Here is a 22036-nt window from a genome sequence, read left to right on the forward strand (position 1 = left end):
TGTGAACCGTGTGTGTGTTGACCCTATTCTAACCTTGTCTACCTCCACTCTCCAGGTATGGGATCTTTGAGCGCTGCAGAGAGCTGGTGGAGGCAGGCTATGATGTTCAGCAGCCGGACAAAGAGAACGTCACACTCCTGCACTGGGCTGCCATCAACAATCGAATAGACTTGGTCAAGTGAGTGACACACAAACTTCACACACCTCAGTCATACACACACACACACACACACACACACACACACACACACACACACACACACACACACACACCTCACACTCACACTCACACCGAATAACCCAATGCCCTTGACCACCTCTATTCAGCTGTCTTACATGTGAGTTGCAGTAAACCTACATGTACACGTGAAATGCTACTCCCAACACCCTCCTGTGGAATGTTTCTTATCAGAGGGATTTCCCAGTCAGACTGGAACTCATGCAAGCATACTGTCCTAGAACCCTAAACTCACATAGTCACACAGGACGTAGTCCTAGAACCCTAAACACACACACTCACACAGGACGTAGTCCTGGAACCCTAAACTCACACAGGACGTAGTCCTAGAACCCTAAACTCACACAGGACGTAGTCCTAGAACCCTAAACTCACACACTCACACAGGACGTAGTCCTGGAACCCTAAACTCACACAGGACGTAGTCCTAGAACCCTAAACTCACATACTCACACAGGACGTAGTCCTAGAACCCTAAACACACACACTCACACAGGACGTAGTCCTGGAACCCTAAACTCACATAGTCACACAGGATGTAGTCCTAGAACCCTAAACACACACACTCACACAGGACGTAGTCCTGGAACCCTAAACTCACACAGGACGTAGTCCTAGAACCCTAAACTCACATACTCACACAGGACGTAGTCCTAGAACCCTAAACACACACACTCACACAGGACGTAGTCCTGGAACCCTAAACTCACATACTCACACAGGACGTAGTCCTGGAACCCTAAACTCACACAGGACGTAGTCCTGGAACCCTAAACTCACATACTCACACAGGACGTAGTCCTAGAACCCTAAACACACACACTCACACAGGACGTAGTCCTAGAACCCTAAACTCACATACTCACACAGGACGTAGTCCTAGAACCCTAAACACACACACTCACACAGGACGTAGTCCTAGAACCCTAAACTCACATACTCACACAGGACGTAGTCCTGGAACCCTAAACTCACACAGGACGTAGTCCTAGAACCCTAAACTCACATACTCACACAGGACGTAGTCCTAGAACCCTAAACACACACACTCACACAGGACGTAGTCCTAGAACCCTAAACTCACATACTCACACAGGACGTAGTCCTAGAACCCTAAACACACACACTCACACAGGACGTAGTCCTGGAACCCTAAACTCACATACTCACACAGGACATAGTCCTAGAACCCTAAACACACATACTCACACAGGACATAGTCCTGGAACCCTAAACTCACATACTCACACAGGACATAGTCCCGGAACCCTAAACTCACACAGGACATAGTCCCGGAACCCTGCAGTTGCAGTGTGTTCTGTGTGGTGCATACGTTGGATTTATAAAGGTATGCATCACATTGTATGTGTAGAGACGGCGTGACAGAAATGGTAGCAGAAGGTGAATGTTGAACCTTTGTTGCACACATATCCAGATGTGATCCTGTGTACTGTTTTGCACCATGACGCTGTCGGTGTGATGGAGACTCTCATACTCACACAGGACAAAGGCTGGCATTGGTCCTATACATTAGTACAAACATTTTGCACCAGAAAACGAGTTTCTTATTGGACTAGTTCAGTTAGTCCCTTCCTGTTAGCTTCTGTTTGGTCCCTAGTGAAGAGAACCCAGGTGTGAGTGAATACAGCCATCCTACTGTGCTGTCTTTACCATTGTGCTGCAGAGGGATGTCCTGCTGCAGAGGGATGTCCTGCTGCAGAGGGATGTCCTGCTGCAGAGGGATGTCCTGCTGCAGAGGGATGTCCTGCTGCAGAGGGATGTCCTGCTGCAGAGGGACGTGCTGCTGCTGCAGAGGGACGTGCTGCTGCTGCAGAGGGACGTGCTGCTGCTGCAGAGGGACGTGCTGCTGCTGCAGAGGGACGTGCTGCTGCTGCAGAGGGACGTGCTGCTGCTGCAGAGGGACGTGCTGCTGCTGCAGAGGGACGTGCTGCTGCTGCAGAGGGACGTCCTGCTGCTGCAGAAACGCTGTCAGAACCATGGTCTCTGTATAAGAACAGAATCCCAAACCATTCTAATACAACATAGCAGGAAGGAGAGAACAAGATCCTGGATGTCTGCGTAGGTCTGAGCCATCCGTCCCACTGGAAGGACCCTCTTAATACGTCATATTCCTGGAGATCCTGAGGCAGTAAAACTGAATTAGTGCATCTGTTTTATCTCACTGCATCAACAATCTAATCTTTTCACCACCTGTAGTTGAGTGAGTGCTGAATGTATTTGTGACGCTGTGTGTAGGTACTACATATCAAAGTGAGTGCTGAATGTATTTGTGACTGTGTAGGTACTACATATCAAAGTGAGTGATGAATGTATTTGTGACGCTGTGTGTAGGTACTACATATCAAAGTGAGTGCTGAATCTATTTGTGACTCTGTGTGTAGGTACTACATATCAAAGGGGGCGATGGTGGACCAGTTGGGAGGTGACCTCAACTCCACACCACTGCATTGGGCCACAAGGTAAGAGTGACAACAATAGATGAGGCATTAACAGACTCTGGTTCAGTCTGCTTTCCAGGACCAAAACATTAGGTCCTGTTGGATATGTTGATCTGTAGACATGCCCATCTAGAGAGAAAGGTGAAAGGTTATATACTGTATGAAGTAGAGGTGTTGTTTCCAGTGGACTCTCCTTTCCCCTGTGTCGGTGTCATAGGGCGTGTTTCTGCTAAAGTCCTTTTCCCCCCCGAGTCACACGAGACCTTCAGGGTTGTATGTCCCAGTACTGCCTGCCCTCCTCACCCTGTCAGAGAGCTCTCTACTGCATTATTCATATGATCAGCAGGGGGCCGCCATTCCTAGCCGGGGGCCCCATACCTAGCCAGGCCTCAAGGCTTTGTCAGCAGCCCTCCCCTCCCTGCTAGTGACCTTTCACAGTAGATAGGAGTGGAGCCCATCTGTCGGATCACTGACACTTTCTATATGCGGCTTATGTTTAGTATTGTAAATATAAGGACTTAATTACAATGTTGTTGAGGATTGTGTTTGGTAAAGTATCTAATGCATCAATCTTCTTATTAAACCATCTCTCAATTGGATGTGATATCTACGTTTCATTTATATTATATTGTAGTCATCTAGCAGACACTCTTATCCAGAGCGACTTACAGGAGCATTTAGGGTGCCTTGCTCAAGGGCACATCGACAGACTTCACCTAGTCAGCTCGGGGATTCAAACCGTTTCCTATCTACAAAACCCCCAGAGACTTTACATTTAGTTATTATTGGTGCAGTCTGTCATGTCCATTCCTGCTGTTAATAATGGGGTGTTATTAAGGGGGGTTGGCTAGTTTCTTCTGTGCTGCAGATGAAAGTTAGATTGATCCTTTAAACAAAACGAAATCCAGAAACATGTCTAAATGCTAATATCATGCAATACCAGTTAGTTCTTGTGCTCATCAACATAATCATGTTGTGTGTGTCCACAGACAGGGCCACCTCTCCATGGTGGTGCAGCTGCTGAAGTATGGGTCCGACCCCTCGCTCATCGACGGAGAGGGCTGCAGCTGTGTCCACCTGGCTGCCCAGTTCGGACACACCTCCATCGTGGCCTACCTCATCGCCAAGGGACAGGTACGTCCCAATTGCAAATTAGCCCCTAACCCCTACTTCCTGTGTACTTGTGTAGATCTGAGAGGCTTTGATAGGTGTAAGCAATATTGTGAAAATTCTGCTTAGCCTATTAGAGGGCATTGTGGAGATATTACCATATTTCTTAAACCTCTGAAATCCTCTCAGATCTCCACAAGATTAGGGGTTAGGCAGCGTGCGTCCATTAGATTTACTGTGACGTCACCCGTGTGTTATATTTATTCTGATCGCACCAGAACTGAAACAGTTTTTTATTTTAAAGCTTTTCTCGCTTATTCAAAGTACAGGAGTTGTTGTCGGCCACCAGGGGGCGTTGTTTAATTCGTTTTCCACCACCAGGGGGTGTTGTTTCATTAGTTTTCGACACCTGCATTCCACATTGTCAGCCCTGCCAGGTTTTTCCTGGATCTGTTCAGTAGCTCAAACATCTTCAAAGATGCACAGTGTCGGTCTTCTCTCTGTTTATTGGTGGTTTGTGACCATGTGCTCTTTCTCCCTCTCCTCCTATAGGATGTGGACATGATGGATCAGAATGGAATGACTCCCTTGATGTGGGCAGCTTACAGGACACACAGGTGTGTGTCTCTGTGTGTGCCATGCGTTCACCCATATCCTACATACGTCCTAGCCTTGCCCCATCTAGCCCTGATACAACAAGTTAATTTAAACACACACAGCAGTCACACAAACTGAAATCCATGCCCATTTAGAAATGGAATGCCCATCTAGATACGCAACATTTAGAAATGGAATGCCCATCTAGATGCTCAACATTTAGAAATGGAATGCCCATCTAGATGCTCAACATTTGGAAATGAAATGCCCATCTAGATACTCAACATTTAGAAATGGAATGCCCATCTAGATACGCAACATTTAGAAATGGAATGCCCATCTAGATGCTCAACATTTAGAAATGGAATGCCCATCTAGATACTCAACATTTAGAAATGGAATGCCCATCTAGATGCTCAACATTTAGAAATGGAAAGCCCATCTTGATGCTCAACATTTAGAAATGGAATGCCCATCTAGATGCTCAACATTTAGAAATGGAATGCCCATCTAGATACGCAACATTTAGAAATGGAATGCCCATCTAGATGCTCAACATTTAGAAATGAAATGCCCATCTAGATACTCAACATTTAGAAATGGAATGCCCATCTAGATGCTCAACATTTAGAAATGGAATGCCCATCTAGATACGGAACATTTAGAAATGGAATGCCCATCTAGATACGCAACATTTAGAAATGAAATGCCCATCTAGATACTCAACATTTAGAAATGGAATGCCCATCTAGATGCTCAACATTTAGAAATGGAATGCCCATCTAGATGCTCAACATTTAGAAATGGAATGCCCATCTTGATGCTCAACATTTAGAAATGGAATGCCCATCTAGATGCTCAACATTTAGAAATGGAATGCCCATCTAGATGCTCAACATTTAGAAATGGAATGCCCATCTAGATGCTCAACATTTAGAAATGGAATGCCCATCTAGATGCTCAACATTTGGAAATGGAATGCCCATCTAGATGCTCAACATTTGGAAATGGAATGCCCATCTAGATGCTCAACATTTAGAAATGGAATGCCCATCTAGATGCTCAACATTTAGAAATGGAATGCCCATCTAGATGCTCAACATTTAGAAATGGATAATAGACAGATAAGAGACTGATACTAAAAGCACAAAGAAGAATGTGCAGTGGGATAATACTTAAATAGCCACTAAACTTCAACTGTGTCGTTAATTAGAGCACATTGAACTATGACCCGGTGACTCTCATAAATAAACCATAAAGGCTTTGCACATGAACTTTGAACTTTGTCCCGTCCTAACAGCGTGGACCCCACCCGGCTACTGCTGACCTTCAACGTGTCGGTCAACCTGGGTGACAAGTACCACAAAAACACGGCTCTGCACTGGGCCGTGCTGGCCGGCAACACTACAGTCATCACCCTGCTGCTGGACTCCAACTCCAATGTGGACGCACAGAACATCAAGGTGAGGGGGCTGTGCTGATCTTGGGCCAGCTTTGTATCTCCCCCCTAATTGTTAAGTTTAGGATTGAGGGAGGAGAAGCTGATCCTAGATCTGTACCTACTGAGAAATGTCACTCCAGAGCCAAGGTATGTTACTGAAGGCCCAAATGTCTCCTACTAACCTCTGACCTGTAGCACATGCTTGTATCTGGTTTCCTTTAATAGCTGTCCTGTATCTGGTTACCCTTTAATAGTTGTCCTGTATCTGGTTACCCTTTTAATAGCTGTCCTGTATCTGGTTACCTTTAATAGTTGTCCTGTATCTGGTTTCCTTTAATAGCTGTCCTGTATCTGGTTACCCTTTAATAGCTGTCCTGTATCTGGTTACCTTTTAATAGCTGTCCTGTATCTGGTTACCTTTAATAGTTGTCCTGTATCTGGTTACCCTTTTAATAGCTGTCCTGTATCTGGTTACCCTTTAATAGTTGTCCTGTATCTGGTTACCCTTTTAATAGCTGTCCTGTATCTGGTTACCTTTAATAGTTGTCCTGTATCTGGTTTCCTTTAATAGTTGTCCTGTATCTGGTTACCCTTTTAATAGCTGTCCTGTATCTGGTTACCCTTTAATAGTTGTCCTGTATCTGGTTTCCTTTAATAGTTGTCCTGTATCTGGTTACCCTTTTAATAGCTGTCCTGTATCTGGTTACCCTTTAATAGTTGTCCTGTATCTGGTTACCCTTTTAATAGCTGTCCTGTATCTGGTTACCTTTAATAGTTGTCCTGTATCTGGTTTCCTTTAATAGTTGTCCTGTATCTGGTTACCCTTTTAATAGCTGTCCTGTATCTGGTTACCCTTTTAATAGCTGTCCTGTATCTGGTTTCCTTTAATAGCTGTCCTGTATCTGGTTACCTTTAATAGTTGTCCTGTATCTGGTTTCCTTTAATAGCTGTCCTGTATCTGGTTACCCTTTAATAGCTGTCCTGTATCTGGTTACCTTTTAATAGCTGTCCTGTATCTGGTTACCTTTTAATAGCTGTCCTGTATCTGGTTACCTTTTAATAGCTGTCCTGTATCTGGTTACCCTTTAATAGCTGTCCTGTATCTGGTTACCCTTTAATAGCTGTCCTGTATCTGGTTACCCTTTAATAGTTGTCCTGTATCTGGTTACCCTTTAATAGCTGTCCTGTATCTGGTTACCTTTTAATAGCTGTCCTGTATCTGGTTACCTTTTAATAGTTGTCCTGTATCTGGTTACCTTTTAATAGCTGTCCTGTATCTGGTTACCTTTTAATAGCTGTCCTGTATCTGGTTTCCTTTAATAGTTGTCCTGTATCTGGTTACCTTTTAATAGTTGTCCTGTATCTGGTTACCTTTTAATAGTTGTCCTGTATCTGGTTACCTTTTAATAGCTGTCCTGTATCTGGTTTCCTTTAATAGTTGTCCTGTATCTGGTTACCTTTTAATAGTTGTCCTGTATCTGGTTACCTTTTAATAGTTGTCCTGTATCTGGTTACCTTTTAATAGCTGTCCTGTATCTGGTTTCCTTTAATAGTTGTCCTGTATCTGGTTACCTTTTAATAGTTGTCCTGTATCTGGTTACCTTTTAATAGTTGTCCTGTATCTGGTTACCCTTTTAATAGCTGTCCTGTATCTGGTTACCTTTTAATAGTTGTCCTGTATCTGGTTACCTTTAATAGTTGTCCTTAATCTGGTTACCTTTTAATAGTTGTCCTGTATCTGGTTTCCTTTTAATAGCTGTCCTGTATCTGGTTACCTTTTAATAGCTGTCCTGTATCTGGTTACCTTTTAATAGTTGTCCTGTATCTGGTTACCTTTTAATAGCTGTCCTGTATCTGGTTTCCTTTAATAGTTGTCCTGTATCTGGTTACCTTTTAATAGCTGTCCTGTATCTGGTTACCCTTTTAATAGCTGTCCTGTATCTGGTTACCCTTTAATAGTTGTCCTGTATCTGGTTACCTTTTAATAGCTGTCCTGTATCTGGTTACCCTTTTAATAGCTGTCCTGTATCTGGTTACCTTTTAATAGCTGTCCTGTATCTGGTTACCCTTTTAATAGCTGTCCTGTATCTGGTTACCCTTTTAATAGCTGTCCTGTATCTGGTTACCCTTTTAATAGCTGTCCTGTATCTGGTTACCTTTTAATAGCTGTCCTGTATCTGGTTACCCTTTTAATAGCTGTCCTGTATCTGGTTACCTTTTAATAGCTGTCCTGTATCTGGTTACCTTTTAATAGCTGTCCTGTATCTGGTTACCTTTTAATAGCTGTCCTGTATCTGGTTACCTTTTAATAGTTGTCCTGTATCTGGTTACCTTTTAATAGCTGTCCTGTATCTGGTTACCTTTTAATAGCTGTCCTGTATCTGGTTACCTTTTAATAGCTGTCCTGTATCTGGTTACCTTTTAATAGCTGTCCTGTATCTGGTTTCCTTTAATAGCTGTCCTGTATCTTTTTTTTTTTTTTTTTTTTTTTCTTCTTTTTTTTTTGGGGTGGATCAGCTTAATATTGCGGAAAGAATGTTGCTTCCAATGTAATTGTCTGCATCATTTCCAATCCCCCATATTTTTTTGGGTAAATATATATATCCATACACGCATGCATACATATATACATATATACATACACATACCTATATAGACATACATACTTTTTTAAAGAATATACCTTTATTATTATTCCCCGCAACCCTACCACCGCTCCCCCAATTGGAGTAAACTAATGAACACTTCTGCTTTTACCTTCAATTTATACATCTTATACCTATTTTACAGACACAGACTACTTTATAATAGTTCTCTCTTGTTTGTTCTTAGTCCTTCCTCTATTTCTGTTGTCCATCCAATTTTATTTCCACTTGTAACTGTGCTATTTCACAAAAGCTCCGCACCTATACACATTTCACAGATCCCGTATGCCCTACATTGTTTATCTTGTTATTAGTCCCACCCTTCAGTTCTACTCAACCCTTCCCATCTATCTTCCAACATCATCCATTTCGGATTTTTATTTGCCATATATTTTTCAACTGTGCTGTGATGCTTCACAAAAGATTTGAACCTTCCTATTCTCATAGCTTCTACAGATTGTAAATTAAAAATAAACATTTTTGCTAAAATAATTATTATATTATTGATTGATTGACTATGGCTTTTCAAATCCCCCAGTATTGCTATCTGTAGCGTTAGTTCTAGGCAAATGTTGCAATTCTTCAGCCATTCCTGGACCTGTGACCAAAAACGAGCTACATATGGACAATACCAAAATAAATGGTCTAATGACTCTGCCTCCTCACAGCAGAATCTACAGAGCTGGGAAGATTGTATACCCCATATATATAACATTCTATTAGTTGCAAGAATTTTGTACAATAATTTAAATTGAAAAATTCGAAGTTTTGAATCCGGCGTTGTTTTGCGTATCAATTCATAAACCATGTGCCATGGAATGGGTACATCGAACATCTCTTCCCAACTATTTTGCAATTTATATGGCACAGCTGTCAGTTTTTTGGTCCTTAAATGAAATTGGTATATGTTTTTATTTATCACACTTTTCTTTAACCATTTATGTTCTTTAATACAGGGCCGACATACAAGTTCCTTACTTTTTTCCCCTTCTACTTGCCTCTTCCATTTTTGTGGTAATGCTGCAATTAATTGGTTGTAATTTTGGGTAGAGCAGACATTTCCATATGTCTGTGTGAGCTGCATGTGTGACATAACTCCACCAGTCCTATTTATGATATCATTCACAAAAATTATACCTTTTTTAAACATTTCTTCGATAAATACAGTTTTTTTATCAATTACTATATTTGAATTTAACCACAATATTTGTTGTACTATTTGTTCCGTCCTTTCAGGTGGATTAAACTGAAATTGCAACCAACTTTCTAAGGCTTGTTTAAAAAAATAAGGATATTTTGGAGATTATTTCCTTTTCAAACAACCGAAAGTGAGCAGGTGTAATCTGAATAAAGGGAAAAAGGCCCTTCTTGAACATAGGATGAGACATTCGTACCAATTTACTAGAGAACCAGTTTGGATTTAAGTATAACTTTTGTATGACTGATGCCTTTAGTGAGAGGTCTAATGCTTTAATATTTAATAATTTCTGCCCTCCGAATTCATATTCGTTATATAAATAGGCCCTTTTAATTTTATCTGGCTTGCCGTTCCAAATAAAATGGAATATTTTTTGTTCATATAATTTAAAAAGCAGGTCACTAGGTGTAGGCAAAACCATAAGCAAATAGGTAAACTGTGATATGACTAAAGAGTTAATCAGGGTGATTTTTCCACAAATAGACAGTATTTTCCTTTCCATGGTAGCAAGATCTTATCTATTTTTGCTAACTTTCTATAAAAATTTATTGGAGTGAGATCATTTCTTTCTTTTGGGATTTTTATACCGAGTATATCCACATCTCCGTCAGACCATTTAATTGGTAAACTACATGGCAATATAAAATGTGTATTTTTTAGTGATCCAATACGTAATATGGTACATTTATCATAATTTGGTTTTAATCCAGAGAGGATAGCAAAGGTATCTAGATCCTCTATGAGGCCGTGGAGAGACTCTAGTTGTGGTTTTAAAAGAAAACATGAATCATCAGCGTACAATGACACCTTAGTTTTTAAGCCACGGATTTCTAATCCATTAATATTAATGTTTGATCTAATTTTAACAGCTAACATTTCGATGGCAATAATAAATAGATATGCCGATAGTGGACAACCTTGTTTTACTCCTCTAGATAGTTTAAAACTTTCTGAGATGTAGCCATTATTTACTATTTTACACCTAGGGTTACTATACATAATTTTAACCCATTTTATAAGAGATTCCCCAAAATTGAAATATTCTAGGCATTTATATATAAACTCCAGTCGTACTTTATCAAAAGCCTTTTCAAAATCAGCTATGAAAACCAGACCTGGTGTCCCCGATATTTCATAGTGTTCTATTGTTTCCAGTACTTGCCTTATATTATCTCCAATGTATCGTCCATGTAAAAAACCTGTCTGATTAGGATGAATAATATCTGACACAACTTTTTTTATTCTATGCGCCAAGCATTTTGCTAGGATTTTTGCATCACAACACTGAAGTGTAAGAGGTCTCCAATTTTTTAATTGGACTGGATCTTTATATATACCACTTGGGTCCTGTTTCAGTAATAACGATATCAGACCTTCTTGTTGCGTGTCTGATAATCTACCATTTATATAGGAGTGGTTAAAACAAGCTAATAATGGTCCTTTGAGTATATCAAAAAAAGTTTTGTATACTTCCACTGGTATGCCATCCAGCCCTGGAGTTTTCCCATCCTTAAAGGCCCCAATTGCATCAAGCAGTTCCTCCTCTGTAATTTGGCCTTCACATGAGTCTTTCTGTACAGATGTTAATTTTACATTATTAATAGGAAAAAAATCCATACAATTAGTTTCAGTTAGTGGAGATGGAGGAGCCTGAAACGAAAACATATTCTTAAAGTACTTTACTTCCTCTTTCAAAATATCATTTGGTGAATCATGCGTGACTCCATCATTTGTAACAAGTTTTAATACATTTTTTTTGGTAGCATTTCTATATTGAAGATTGAAAAAGAATTTGGTGCATTTTTCCCCATATTCCATCCAGTTCGCTTTATTTTTATAATGTATTACACTGGATCTTTCTTGAATAAGTTCCTCCATTTCTTTTTGTTTTTCCTCTAACTTATTCTGTGCCTCTATGGTACCGTTTTTATTGCTATCTAACTGTACTGTTAGTCCTTCAATTTCCTTTGTTAATATGGACTCTTTTGATCTAAATTCCCTTTGTTTTATAGATGAGTACTGAATTGCATGGCCTCTAAAGGCACACTTAAAAGTGTCCCATACAATAAGGGGATCTGCTGTACCTATGTTATGTCTGAAAAAGTCAGTTATAAAATCTTCTGTCCTAGTTCTAAACAATTTATCATCTAGTAGACTTTGATTAAATTTCCAATATCCTCGCCCACGTGGAAATTCTGTAAGAGAAATATATATGCCAATTATGTGATGATCCGACCGCATTCTGTCCCCTATCAACACTTTTTTAACTTTTGGTGCCAGAGAGAATGGTATAAGAAAGTAGTCAAGACGACTAGCTTGATTCAGCCTCCGCCATGTATATCTCACTAAATCAGGGTATTTAAGTCTCCATATATCCACTAATTCCAATATATCCATGACATTCATGATTTCCTTAAGTGCCTGAGGGTGATAGTTTGTAGTGTGAATTCCTTTCCGGTCTATAGAGGTATTTAAGACCGTATTAAAATCTCCCACTATAATAATAGAGTCTAGTGTTGCTTGTAGAGTTGATAAATTCTTATATATATTTTCAAAGAAGCTTGGATCATCATTATTCGGACCGTATAGGTTAACAAGCCATATTTGTTTATTGTCCAATAACATATTTAAAATAATCCATCTACCTTGAGGATCTGTTTGGACAATTTGCACATTTGGATCAAAATTATTGTTAATTAAAACCATCACCCCTTTTGAATTTCTTTGCCCATGGGAGAAATATATTTTGCCCCCCCAGTTCTTTTTCCACAAAACTTCATCTAAAACTGTTGAATGGGTTTCCTGTAAACAATAGATATTATAATCCTTCTCTTTTAGCCAGGTAAATACTGATCGTCTTTTCTTATTATCTGCTAAGCCATTACAATTGTAACTGGCTATACTTATTTCACCACTTACCATAATGAGACACACCTTTCATTCTTTTAATCAGAATATATTTTTGTAAACGTACTATTAAAAAGTAACATAATGATTGAGTGTCTATATAGTTGTACCATGATATTTGCATTTCTACTAAGTAAACCTCCAATTGGTCCCTACTATTCCACCCGCTAAAAGGCCTCATCTCGAGATGGCTTGTCATCCCAATGCCCGGTAGACCACCCTCGACCCCCTGTATCCCATAGCCCTGAACCGACTGGGATCCATTCTTTGAAAAGAGCATACAGTGCCATTTACCGAATTGAAGAAGATCAATTACCATATGCATTTCCATTGCCCTCACCTCGATTTGTATTATATATATCTGTGGATCATCCTCTATTGTCCCTAACATCTTTTACTTCTTCCTTCGCAACAGTTGTGGGATACACACATACACCCACACACACTCAGCCCTTACCCCCACACAACCATAAGCTCACTTTCTCAACAATTGCACTATCCCAGAGCCCAACTCAAGATGGGTCATGATTTACAAATGCACTTGCAGTTGCAGCTGCATGAGAAGGCCTGCAAGACCGCACAAAAAATTAGCAAAAATTGAGAGATTTATTTACCATTGTCATATCCTAGATAATGGAGGTCAAATGTACACCTTATTCCTGAAACACCCACAATACGGCCACCCGTCATGACCATGTCCCCACGCATCTCCATGCAGTCCGACTTTGATTTTGTGCCGCCAGGGCCACAATAATATACCCCCTCTCTGAATGTCCGAGTGTGACCCCCTCCCCATGGGTTACTGCAGCTAGTGTTGCCAGCACTGCCACTGCCTGGGTGGGGGCACCCCACCGGAATCCCCACCGGCTAGGTACAAGGTCGTCAAGGTTCTCATTAGCAGCTTTGAGAATTTCCTTGTATATTATGCTCTCCCTTATTGGGGCTTTGGCTTTGCAGGACCAACCCTGCCAAGCAGGCTCAGAATCTTGAGGGGGCAGTGCTGCTCTTGGTCTCTGACCTCATTTTAGCTGCATACAGACCGCTTACAGCGGGCACATAAAACAGTTAGGGACTTCTCCTTAGTATCTGGGTCATTCAGGTGGGTGTCTAGGGTATAGTGCCATGGACCGTACCATTAAAATAGGATAATAAATAATTAGATATAATTTATAAAAAAATAAATAAAAAATGTAGTTCTCCATGATAGGACAATAAATAAATAAGACGTATAATTCATTATAAAAGTATATCCATCATCTGAACAACATTGAAAGCCCTCTCATACCCGGCTCACAGCAATACATTGGCTCTGGGATATGCAACCATTTCATTACTCACTCACTCAACTTTCCAAACATAACAAATAAAATAAAAAATAAACACAAACCATACCATCCACACATACTGTGCCTTCTGTTTACTTAGTTTTTATCTTCACTATGTTGAATTAGTGCTTGTGTGTTCAATTAGTTATATGTGAAGATTTATAGAAAAGCTATATTTTTTATTGTATTGTTACAATCAGTAACCGGGCTTGAATTGTGTTTATTTCCCTCGTCTATGAGAACTTTGTAATTTTTAAAATAACCATGGAGTAGTCTTTGTGTCTCTGAACAACTGGTTATCAATATATAGTTTATCAACGACGAGAGCTACTCGTTTCGCTTTTAATCTATTTTCTTTGAAAATTGGATACAGAACTTTGCGCCGTTCTGCAATTTCCTTCGGAAACTGATCATTCATGCCAATTTTGGTCCCAGCAAGTCTTTTACCCAGGCTTTTAACCATTATTTTATCTTTAAATGAAGCAAATTTGGCAACGATTGGGCGTTCGTACCTCTGCCCTCTCTGTCCGAAGCGGTGAACGCGTTCAAGTTGGATTTTGTCGATAACTTCGCGTGGAATCTGAAGCGCTGTAAGGAGGAACTCTCTAACTATAGATTCAGGAACTTCTCCTTCTTTTTCTTGGATACCTGTAAGTACCAAATTCTCTCTCATGGATCTAGTTTGTATGTCTAGTAAGGTTTCCTTCAGAACGGTGTTCTCCTTTTTAATTCCATTCATTTCGGTTTCAATCTTATTGACTGTCCCTTTTAGCGCGTGTGTTTGCTTCTCCAATGTCGCAGCTTTTTCATCACTCATCTCTAGGCTTGCCTTCAACTCTTTTATATCCTTACTAACTAATTCAAGTATACCCAGTTTGTCATTTATTGATTTTAACAGATCGGTTTCGACCTTTACCATTCCGGGTGGTGAGAATATTAAATCATCAGTGTCTGTAGAAGAGTCACGTTTTCGTTTTGTAATCGGTTCCCCTGTCTTACTCTCCGTCATGTTTGGTTGTTGCCTGTTTTCGTAATATTTGTCGATAAATGTCTCTAGTTTTAGGATTTGTTTTGTGTTATTGTCCAGATTGAAGGTTATCACTCACCAGATTAAGTAGTGCTAATATTTTAGTCTAATTTAGCAGATATTTCGAATATTATGTTTTATCTTGAGGTGCTCTACATAAATCCCTTCAGTCCGCCATTACCCTTACGTTACCTTTACGTCATAGCTGTCCTGTATCTGGTTTCCTTTTAATAGTTGTCCTGTATCTGGTTACCCTTTAATAGCTGTCCTGTATCTGGTTACCCTTTAATAGTTGTCCTTAATCTGGTTACCCTTTTAATAGCTGTCCTGTATCTGGTTACCTTTAATAGCTGTCCTGTATCTGGTTACCTTTAATAGCTGTCCTGTATCTGGTTACCCTTTAATAGTTGTCTTGACAGAACTTGAAAGGTGAATCATTATTATCCAGGGTGGCCAATTAGAATACCCAGATCACCACCAGTGTTTAGTGTCCATCCTATGGTCTTGCTCCTATCCTACTGTTTAGTGTCCATCCTTTCTCCTATCCTACTGTTTAGTGTCCATCCAATTCTCCTATCCCACTGTTTAGTGTCCATCCTTTGTTTCTGTGTCCTCAGATGTCCTATGATCTGGTACTACCTAGCTGTCTTAATCAGACTCTCTCTGTGTTGGATTGTTACCGTGGTGATTAGCTGGTTGTTACCGTGGTGATCCTCTGGCTGTATTCCTTTGTATTCTTCCAGGGTGAGACGCCGCTGGACCTGGCCAAGCAGAGGAAAAACGTGTGGATGGTCAACCATTTACAGGAGGCTCGGCAGGCCAAGGGTTACGACAGTCCTGGCTACCTGAAGAAGCTGAAGATGGACAAGGTAGAGATCAGGGAGGAGACTGACGCACTCACTCAGACACACACACACATACACTTATTCGCGTAAGCATGCAAGGCTATGTGTAACGCCACCATTGTCCCACTCTGTCTCTAAAAAGCCTTCCGCCACCTGTCTTTCCGGCCAGCAATCCCAGACCCTAAAAAGAGCACCTTCAGGCCTAGTTGCTGCCCTGTTGTTGACGTGAGACAGACAGACCAAAGCTAACACTCTATTCAGACCTTCCCTGTCCTCTATGTCTTGAAGTAATTGCCCATCCAAGGTAGTGATTTCTTGGAGTCTGAGGAATCCAGCTGTTTGTCTGCACGGACAGACCTGAGGATTGTGTCAAGACCCTAATGAAAGGTGAATTTGCCCCTAGACGGTGAACTTGGGTCAGATCAGCATTTTCTCCACTAATAGTTAAGGTTGGGTTTGGGGGAATGGAAGCTGATCCTAGATCTGTACTTCACCCCAGAGCCCTAGTCAGTCTCTCCAAGTCAAGTGATCTAACCACCCCTGCTCGTTGGGACAGGAAGAGCACATAGCACCAATTAGTTACTCTTGTATCTTGTGTTTTTCAAAGTTTTGCTTCTTGACTTTGCATTTCTGTTGTCTTTCAAATTCATACGCTGTCGCACTGGATTGTGTAGGTTGTCAAGGTACATCTTTAGATGGCACTCCATAGAGAGGCCCCATTAGCTACTGTCACGCTATGACGCTAGTCACCCAGCCACGCTATGACACTAGTCACCCAGCCACGCTATGACGCTAATCACCCAGCCACGCTATGACGCTAGTCACCCAGCCACGCTATGACGCTAGTCACCCAGCCACGCTATGACACTAGTCACCCAGCCACGCTATGACGCTAGTCACCCAGCCACGCTATGACACTAGTCACCCAGCCACGCTATGACGCTAGTCACCCAGCCACGCTATGACACTAGTCACCCAGCCACGCTATGACGCTAGTCACCCAGCCACGCTATGACACTAGTCACCCAGCCACGCTATGACGCTAGTCACCCAGCCACGCTATGACACTAGTCACCCAGCCACGCTATGACGCTAGTCACCCAGCCACGCTATGACGCTAGTCACCCAGCCACGCTATGACACTAGTCACCCAGCCACGCTATGACGCTAGTCACCCAGCCACGCTATGACGCTAGTCACCCAGCCACGCTATGACACTAGTCACCCAGCCACGCTATGACGCTAGTCACCCAGCCACGCTATGACGCTAGTCACCCAGCCACGCTATGACGCTAGTCACCCAGCCACGCTATGACGCTAGTCACCCAGCCACACTATGACGCTAGTCACACAGCCACACTATGACGCTAGTCACACAGCCACGCTATGACGCTAGTCACACAGCCACACTATGACGCTAGTCACCCAGCCACACTATGACGCTAGTCACCCAGCCACGCTATGACGCTAGTCACCCAGCCACGCTATGACGCCAGTCACCCAGCCACACTATGACGCTAGTCACCCAGCCACACTATGACGCTAGTCACCCAGCCACACTATGACACTAGTCACCCAGCCACGCTATGACGCTAGTCACCCAGCCACGCTATGACGCTAGTCACCCAGCCACGCTATGACGCTAGTCACCCAGCCACGCTATGACGCTAGTCACCCAGCCACGCTATGACGCTAGTCACCCAGCCACGCTATGACGCTAGTCACCCAGCCACGCTATGACGCTAGTCACCCAGCCACGCTATGACGCTAGTCACCCAGCCACACTATGACGCTAGTCACACAGCCACGCTATGACGCTAGTCACCCAGCCACACTATGACACTAGTCACCCAGCCACGCTATGACGCTAGTCACCCAGCCACGCTATGACGCTAGTCACCCAGCCACTCTATGACGCTAGTCACCCAGCCGAGCTATGACGCTAGTCACCCAGCCACTCTATGACACTAGTCACCCAGCCACTCTATGACGCTAGTCACCCATCCACGCTATGACGCTAGTCACCCAGCCACTCTATGACGCTAGTCACCCAGCCACGCTATGACGCTAGTCACCCAGCCACACTATGACACTAGTCACCCAGCCGAGCTATGACGCTAGTCACCCAGCCGAGCTATGACGCTAGTCACCCAGCCGAGCTATGACGCTAGTCACCCAGCCGAGCTATGACGCTAGTCACCCAGCCGAGCTATGACGCTAGTCACCCAGCCGAGCTATGACGCTAGTCACCCAGCCGAGCTATGACGCTAGTCACCCACTAGTTACCTGTTGTATTCGGCACGTGACAAATAAAATGAGATTTGACACTATCGTTTATGTAATAAGGTGACACAGTTTACAGTGCATCCCTGCCTTCCTGTTTAACCTCTCCTCCTCCTCTTCCTCCTTCCCTCCCTCTCTGGTCCTCTCCCAGGAGTTCAGACAGAAGATCATGTTGGGGACCCCCTTCCTGGTGATCTGGCTGGTGGGCTTCATCGCTGACCTGGACATAGACTCCTGGCTCCTCAAGGGCCTCATGTACTGTGGCGTGTGGGTCACTGTGCAGTTCCTCTCCAAGTACGTCACACACACACACACACACCTTTGACAGTATCTGTTGCTATCAATGTAGCCCTGTTGAGCTGTCAGCAGGTTAGGGCTGGGTTTATTTCTCTGTAAACCTGAGACATCTCAGCAGGTTAGGGCTGGGTTTATTTCTCTCTAAACCTGAGACCAGCAGGTTAGGACTGGGTTTATTTCTCTGTAAACCTGAGACCAGCAGGTTAGGGCTGGGTTTATTACTCTGTAAACCTGAGACCAGCAGGTTAGGGCTGGGTTTATTTCTCTGTAAACCTGAGACATCTCAGCAGGTTAGGGCTGGGTTTATTTCTCTCTAAACCTGAGTCATCTCAGCAGGTTAGGACTGGGTTTATTTCTCTGTAAACCTGAGACATCCCAGCAGGTTAGGGCTGGGTTTATTTCTCTCTAAACCTGAGACATCTCAGCAGGTTAGGACTGGGTTTATTTCTCTCTAAACCTGAGACATAACAGCAGGTTATGGCTGGGTTTATTTCTCTGTAAACCTGAGACATCCCAGCAGGTTAGGGCTGGGTTTATTTCTCTCTAAACCTGAGACATCTCAGCAGGTTAGGACTGGGTTTATTTCTCTCTAAACCTGAGACATCTCAGCAGGTTAGGACTGGGTTTATTTCTCTCTAAACCTGAGACCAGCAGGTTAAGACTGGGTTTATTTCTCTGTAAACCTGAGACATCCCAGCAGGTTAGGGCTGGGTTTATTTCTCTCTAAACCTGAGACATCCCAGCAGGTTAGGGCTGGGTTTATTTCTCTCTAAACCTGAGTCATCTCAGCAGGTTAGGACTGGGTTTATTTCTCTCTGAACCTGAGACATCTCAGCAGGTTAGGGGTGGGTTTATTTCTCTCTAAACCTGAGACATCTCAGCAGGTTAGGACTGGGTTTATTTCTCTGTAAACCTGAGACATCCCAGCAGGTTAGGGCTGGGTTTATTTCTCTCTAAACCTGAGACATCTCAGCAGGTTAGGGCTGGGTTTATTTCTCTGTAAACCTGAGACATCCCAGCAGGTTAGGGCTGGGTTTATTTCTCTCTAAACCTGAGACATCTCAGCAGGTTAGGGGTGGGTTTATTTCTCTCTAAACCTGAGACATCTCAGCAGGTTAGGGCTGGGTTTATTTCTCTGTAAACCTGAGACATCCCAGCAGGTTAGGGCTGGGTTTATTTCTCTCTAAACCTGAGACCAGCAGGTTAGGACTGGGTTTATTTCTCTGTAAACCTGAGACATCCCAGCAGGTTAGGGCTGGGTTTATTTCTCTCTAAACCTGAGACATCTCAGCAGGTTAGGGCTGGGTTTATTTCTCTGTAAACCTGAGACATCCCAGCAGGTTAGGGCTGGGTTTATTTCTCTCTAAACCTGAGACATCCCAGCAGGTTAGGGCTGGGTTTATTTCTCTCTAAACCTGAGACATCTCAGCAGGTTAGGGCTGGGTTTATTTCTCTGTAAACCTGAGACATCCCAGCTGGTTAGGGCTGGGTTTATTTCTCTGTAAACCTGAGACATCCCAGCAGGTTAGGGCTGGGTTTATTTCTCTATCTGGTTGACTTTGATATGTAGCTCTGAGGGTTTTGTGGACTGTGAGATTTGATGTTTTTTACTGCTGAGTTCTAACAGTGATTGCCCCTTTCTCTCTCTCTCTCTCTCTCTCTCTCTCTCTCTCTCCTCTCTCTCTCTCTCTCTCTCTCTCTCTCCCCCACCTCCTCAGGTCTTTCTTTGACCACTCCATGCACAGCGCCCTGCCCCTGGGAATCTACCTGGCAACCAAGTTCTGGATGTACGTGACCTGGTTCTACTGGTTCTGGATTGATATCCTTTACAATAAGAGTCTCCTGGTTTCATTCTCATTCCAACCATGATATACAGTAAGCTGCTGTGCTGTACAAGGGCCTTTCATTCTCATTCCAACCATGATATACAGTAAGCTGCTGTGCTGTACAAGGGCCTTTCATTCTCATTCCAACCATGATATACAGTAAGCTGCTGTGCTGTACAAGGGCCTTTCATTCTCATTCCAACCATGATATACAGTAAGCTACTGTACAAGGGCCTTTCATTCTCATTCCAACCATGATATACAGTAAGCTGCTGTGCTGTACAAGGGCCTTTCATTCTCATTCCAACCATGATATACAGTAAGCTGCTGTGCTGTACAAGGGCCTTTCATTCTCATTCCAACCATGATATACAGTAAGCTGCTGTACTGTACAAGGGCCTTTCATTCTCATTCCAACCATGATATACAGTAAGCTGCTGTGCTGTACAAGGGCCTTTCATTCTCATTCCAACCATGATATACAGTAAGCTGCTGTACTGTACAAGGGCCTTTCATTCTCATTCCAACCATGATATACAGTAAGCTGCTGTGCTGTACAAGGGCCTTTCATTCTCATTCCAACCATGATATACAGTAAGCTGCTGTACTGTACAAGGGCCTTTCATTCTCATTCCAACCATGATATACAGTAAGCTGCTGTGCTGTACAAGGGCCTTTCATTCTCATTCCAACCATGATATACAGTAAGCTGCTGTGCTGTACAAGGGCCTTTCATTCTCATTCCAACCATGATATACAGTAAGCTGCTGTACTGTACAAGGGCCTTTCATTCTCATTCCAACCATGATATACAGTAAGCTGCTGTGCTGTACAAGGGCCTTTCATTCTCATTCCAACCATGATATACAGTAAGCTGCTGTGCTGTACAAGGGCCTTTCATTCTCATTCCAACCATGATATACAGTAAGCTGCTGTGCTGTACAAGGGCCTTTTGTTCACAGCGCCACCTGGCAAGACAGCTGTGTGTGTGTCAATATTCACCTCCTAACAATCCATTTTTTCATCAAGGAGGGAGGTGACTTCTGGGAAATGATGGGTTTTGACTGAGAGCAAACGTGTAGGAATATCTCCCCTGCAGCTATTGGTCGATTAGAGTGTCAGTCAAACTGCAGCCTATTCCAAACAGACAGATGGGCTTTCCCTTCTTCCATCTGGAACCCCTCTGGTCATGATTACCCACAGTGCACTGGAGTGTGAGGCCAGCTAAAGAGCATTGGCCTGCCTCTCAGTCTACAGTGCAGAGAGCATCATAACACCCTTGAGGGCTCTTTACTATTGTGTAAACTTCTGGCCCACCAGACAATGCACATGTTTCAGTTGGCAGACTCATTATTTCTATATGCTACACACCTTTGTGTTTGCGTCACAGTTTACATCTGAAGGAACTTGTGATGCAACCATACTGGTTGATTGTGACAAGAGGCCGGACAATTTCTGTAGTAACTTGGATCAAAAAGTCATATCATGCCCCCCCCCCCCCCCCCGGATCCTTTTCAGAGGCTTGTGAAGTTACATTGCAGTCTAATTTCTCAGACATCTAGAACTATTCCCATATAGTTCACTTCCCCTGCAAACTGCACTGAATCACGGACGGACGGTGAGAGGCGAGGGAAACTATTGTCCTGGGTGCTCTGGGTTGAGGAAGTTTCATGCATCCTGTATAAAGCCAGGCTCTTTGCATATGAATAGTCCAGTGTCCAGATAAGAGGTTGTGTCACGGAACTCGGTGTGCTTTCAGCTCTGTGTGGATGCAGTCTTTAATGAATACTGTGTGTTACGATGTGCAGAACACTGTGTTGAGTGTGCAGCACAGCTGA

The 22036-nt window shown here is 42.9% G+C and overlaps 1 protein-coding gene across 1 annotated transcript in view; it reads left to right on the plus strand.

Annotated features, from left to right (window-relative positions):
* The window catches only part of LOC120049180 (palmitoyltransferase ZDHHC17-like), a 42971-nt gene extending 22730 nt beyond the window's left edge, over positions 1 to 20241 (plus strand). The window contains exons 3-10 of the mRNA XM_038995407.1: positions 56 to 178; positions 2641 to 2718; positions 3687 to 3831; positions 4360 to 4424; positions 5705 to 5867; positions 15691 to 15816; positions 18227 to 18369; positions 20091 to 20241. Coding sequence (XP_038851335.1) covers positions 56 to 178; positions 2641 to 2718; positions 3687 to 3831; positions 4360 to 4424; positions 5705 to 5867; positions 15691 to 15816; positions 18227 to 18369; positions 20091 to 20241 — 994 coding nt within the window. The remainder of the gene's footprint in view (positions 1 to 55; positions 179 to 2640; positions 2719 to 3686; positions 3832 to 4359; positions 4425 to 5704; positions 5868 to 15690; positions 15817 to 18226; positions 18370 to 20090) is intronic.
* Positions 20242 to 22036: the final 1795 nt, after the last annotated feature.

Source organism: Salvelinus namaycush, chromosome 6 (assembly GCF_016432855.1).
Source record: "Salvelinus namaycush isolate Seneca chromosome 6, SaNama_1.0, whole genome shotgun sequence".
Taxonomy (NCBI): domain Eukaryota; kingdom Metazoa; phylum Chordata; class Actinopteri; order Salmoniformes; family Salmonidae; genus Salvelinus; species Salvelinus namaycush.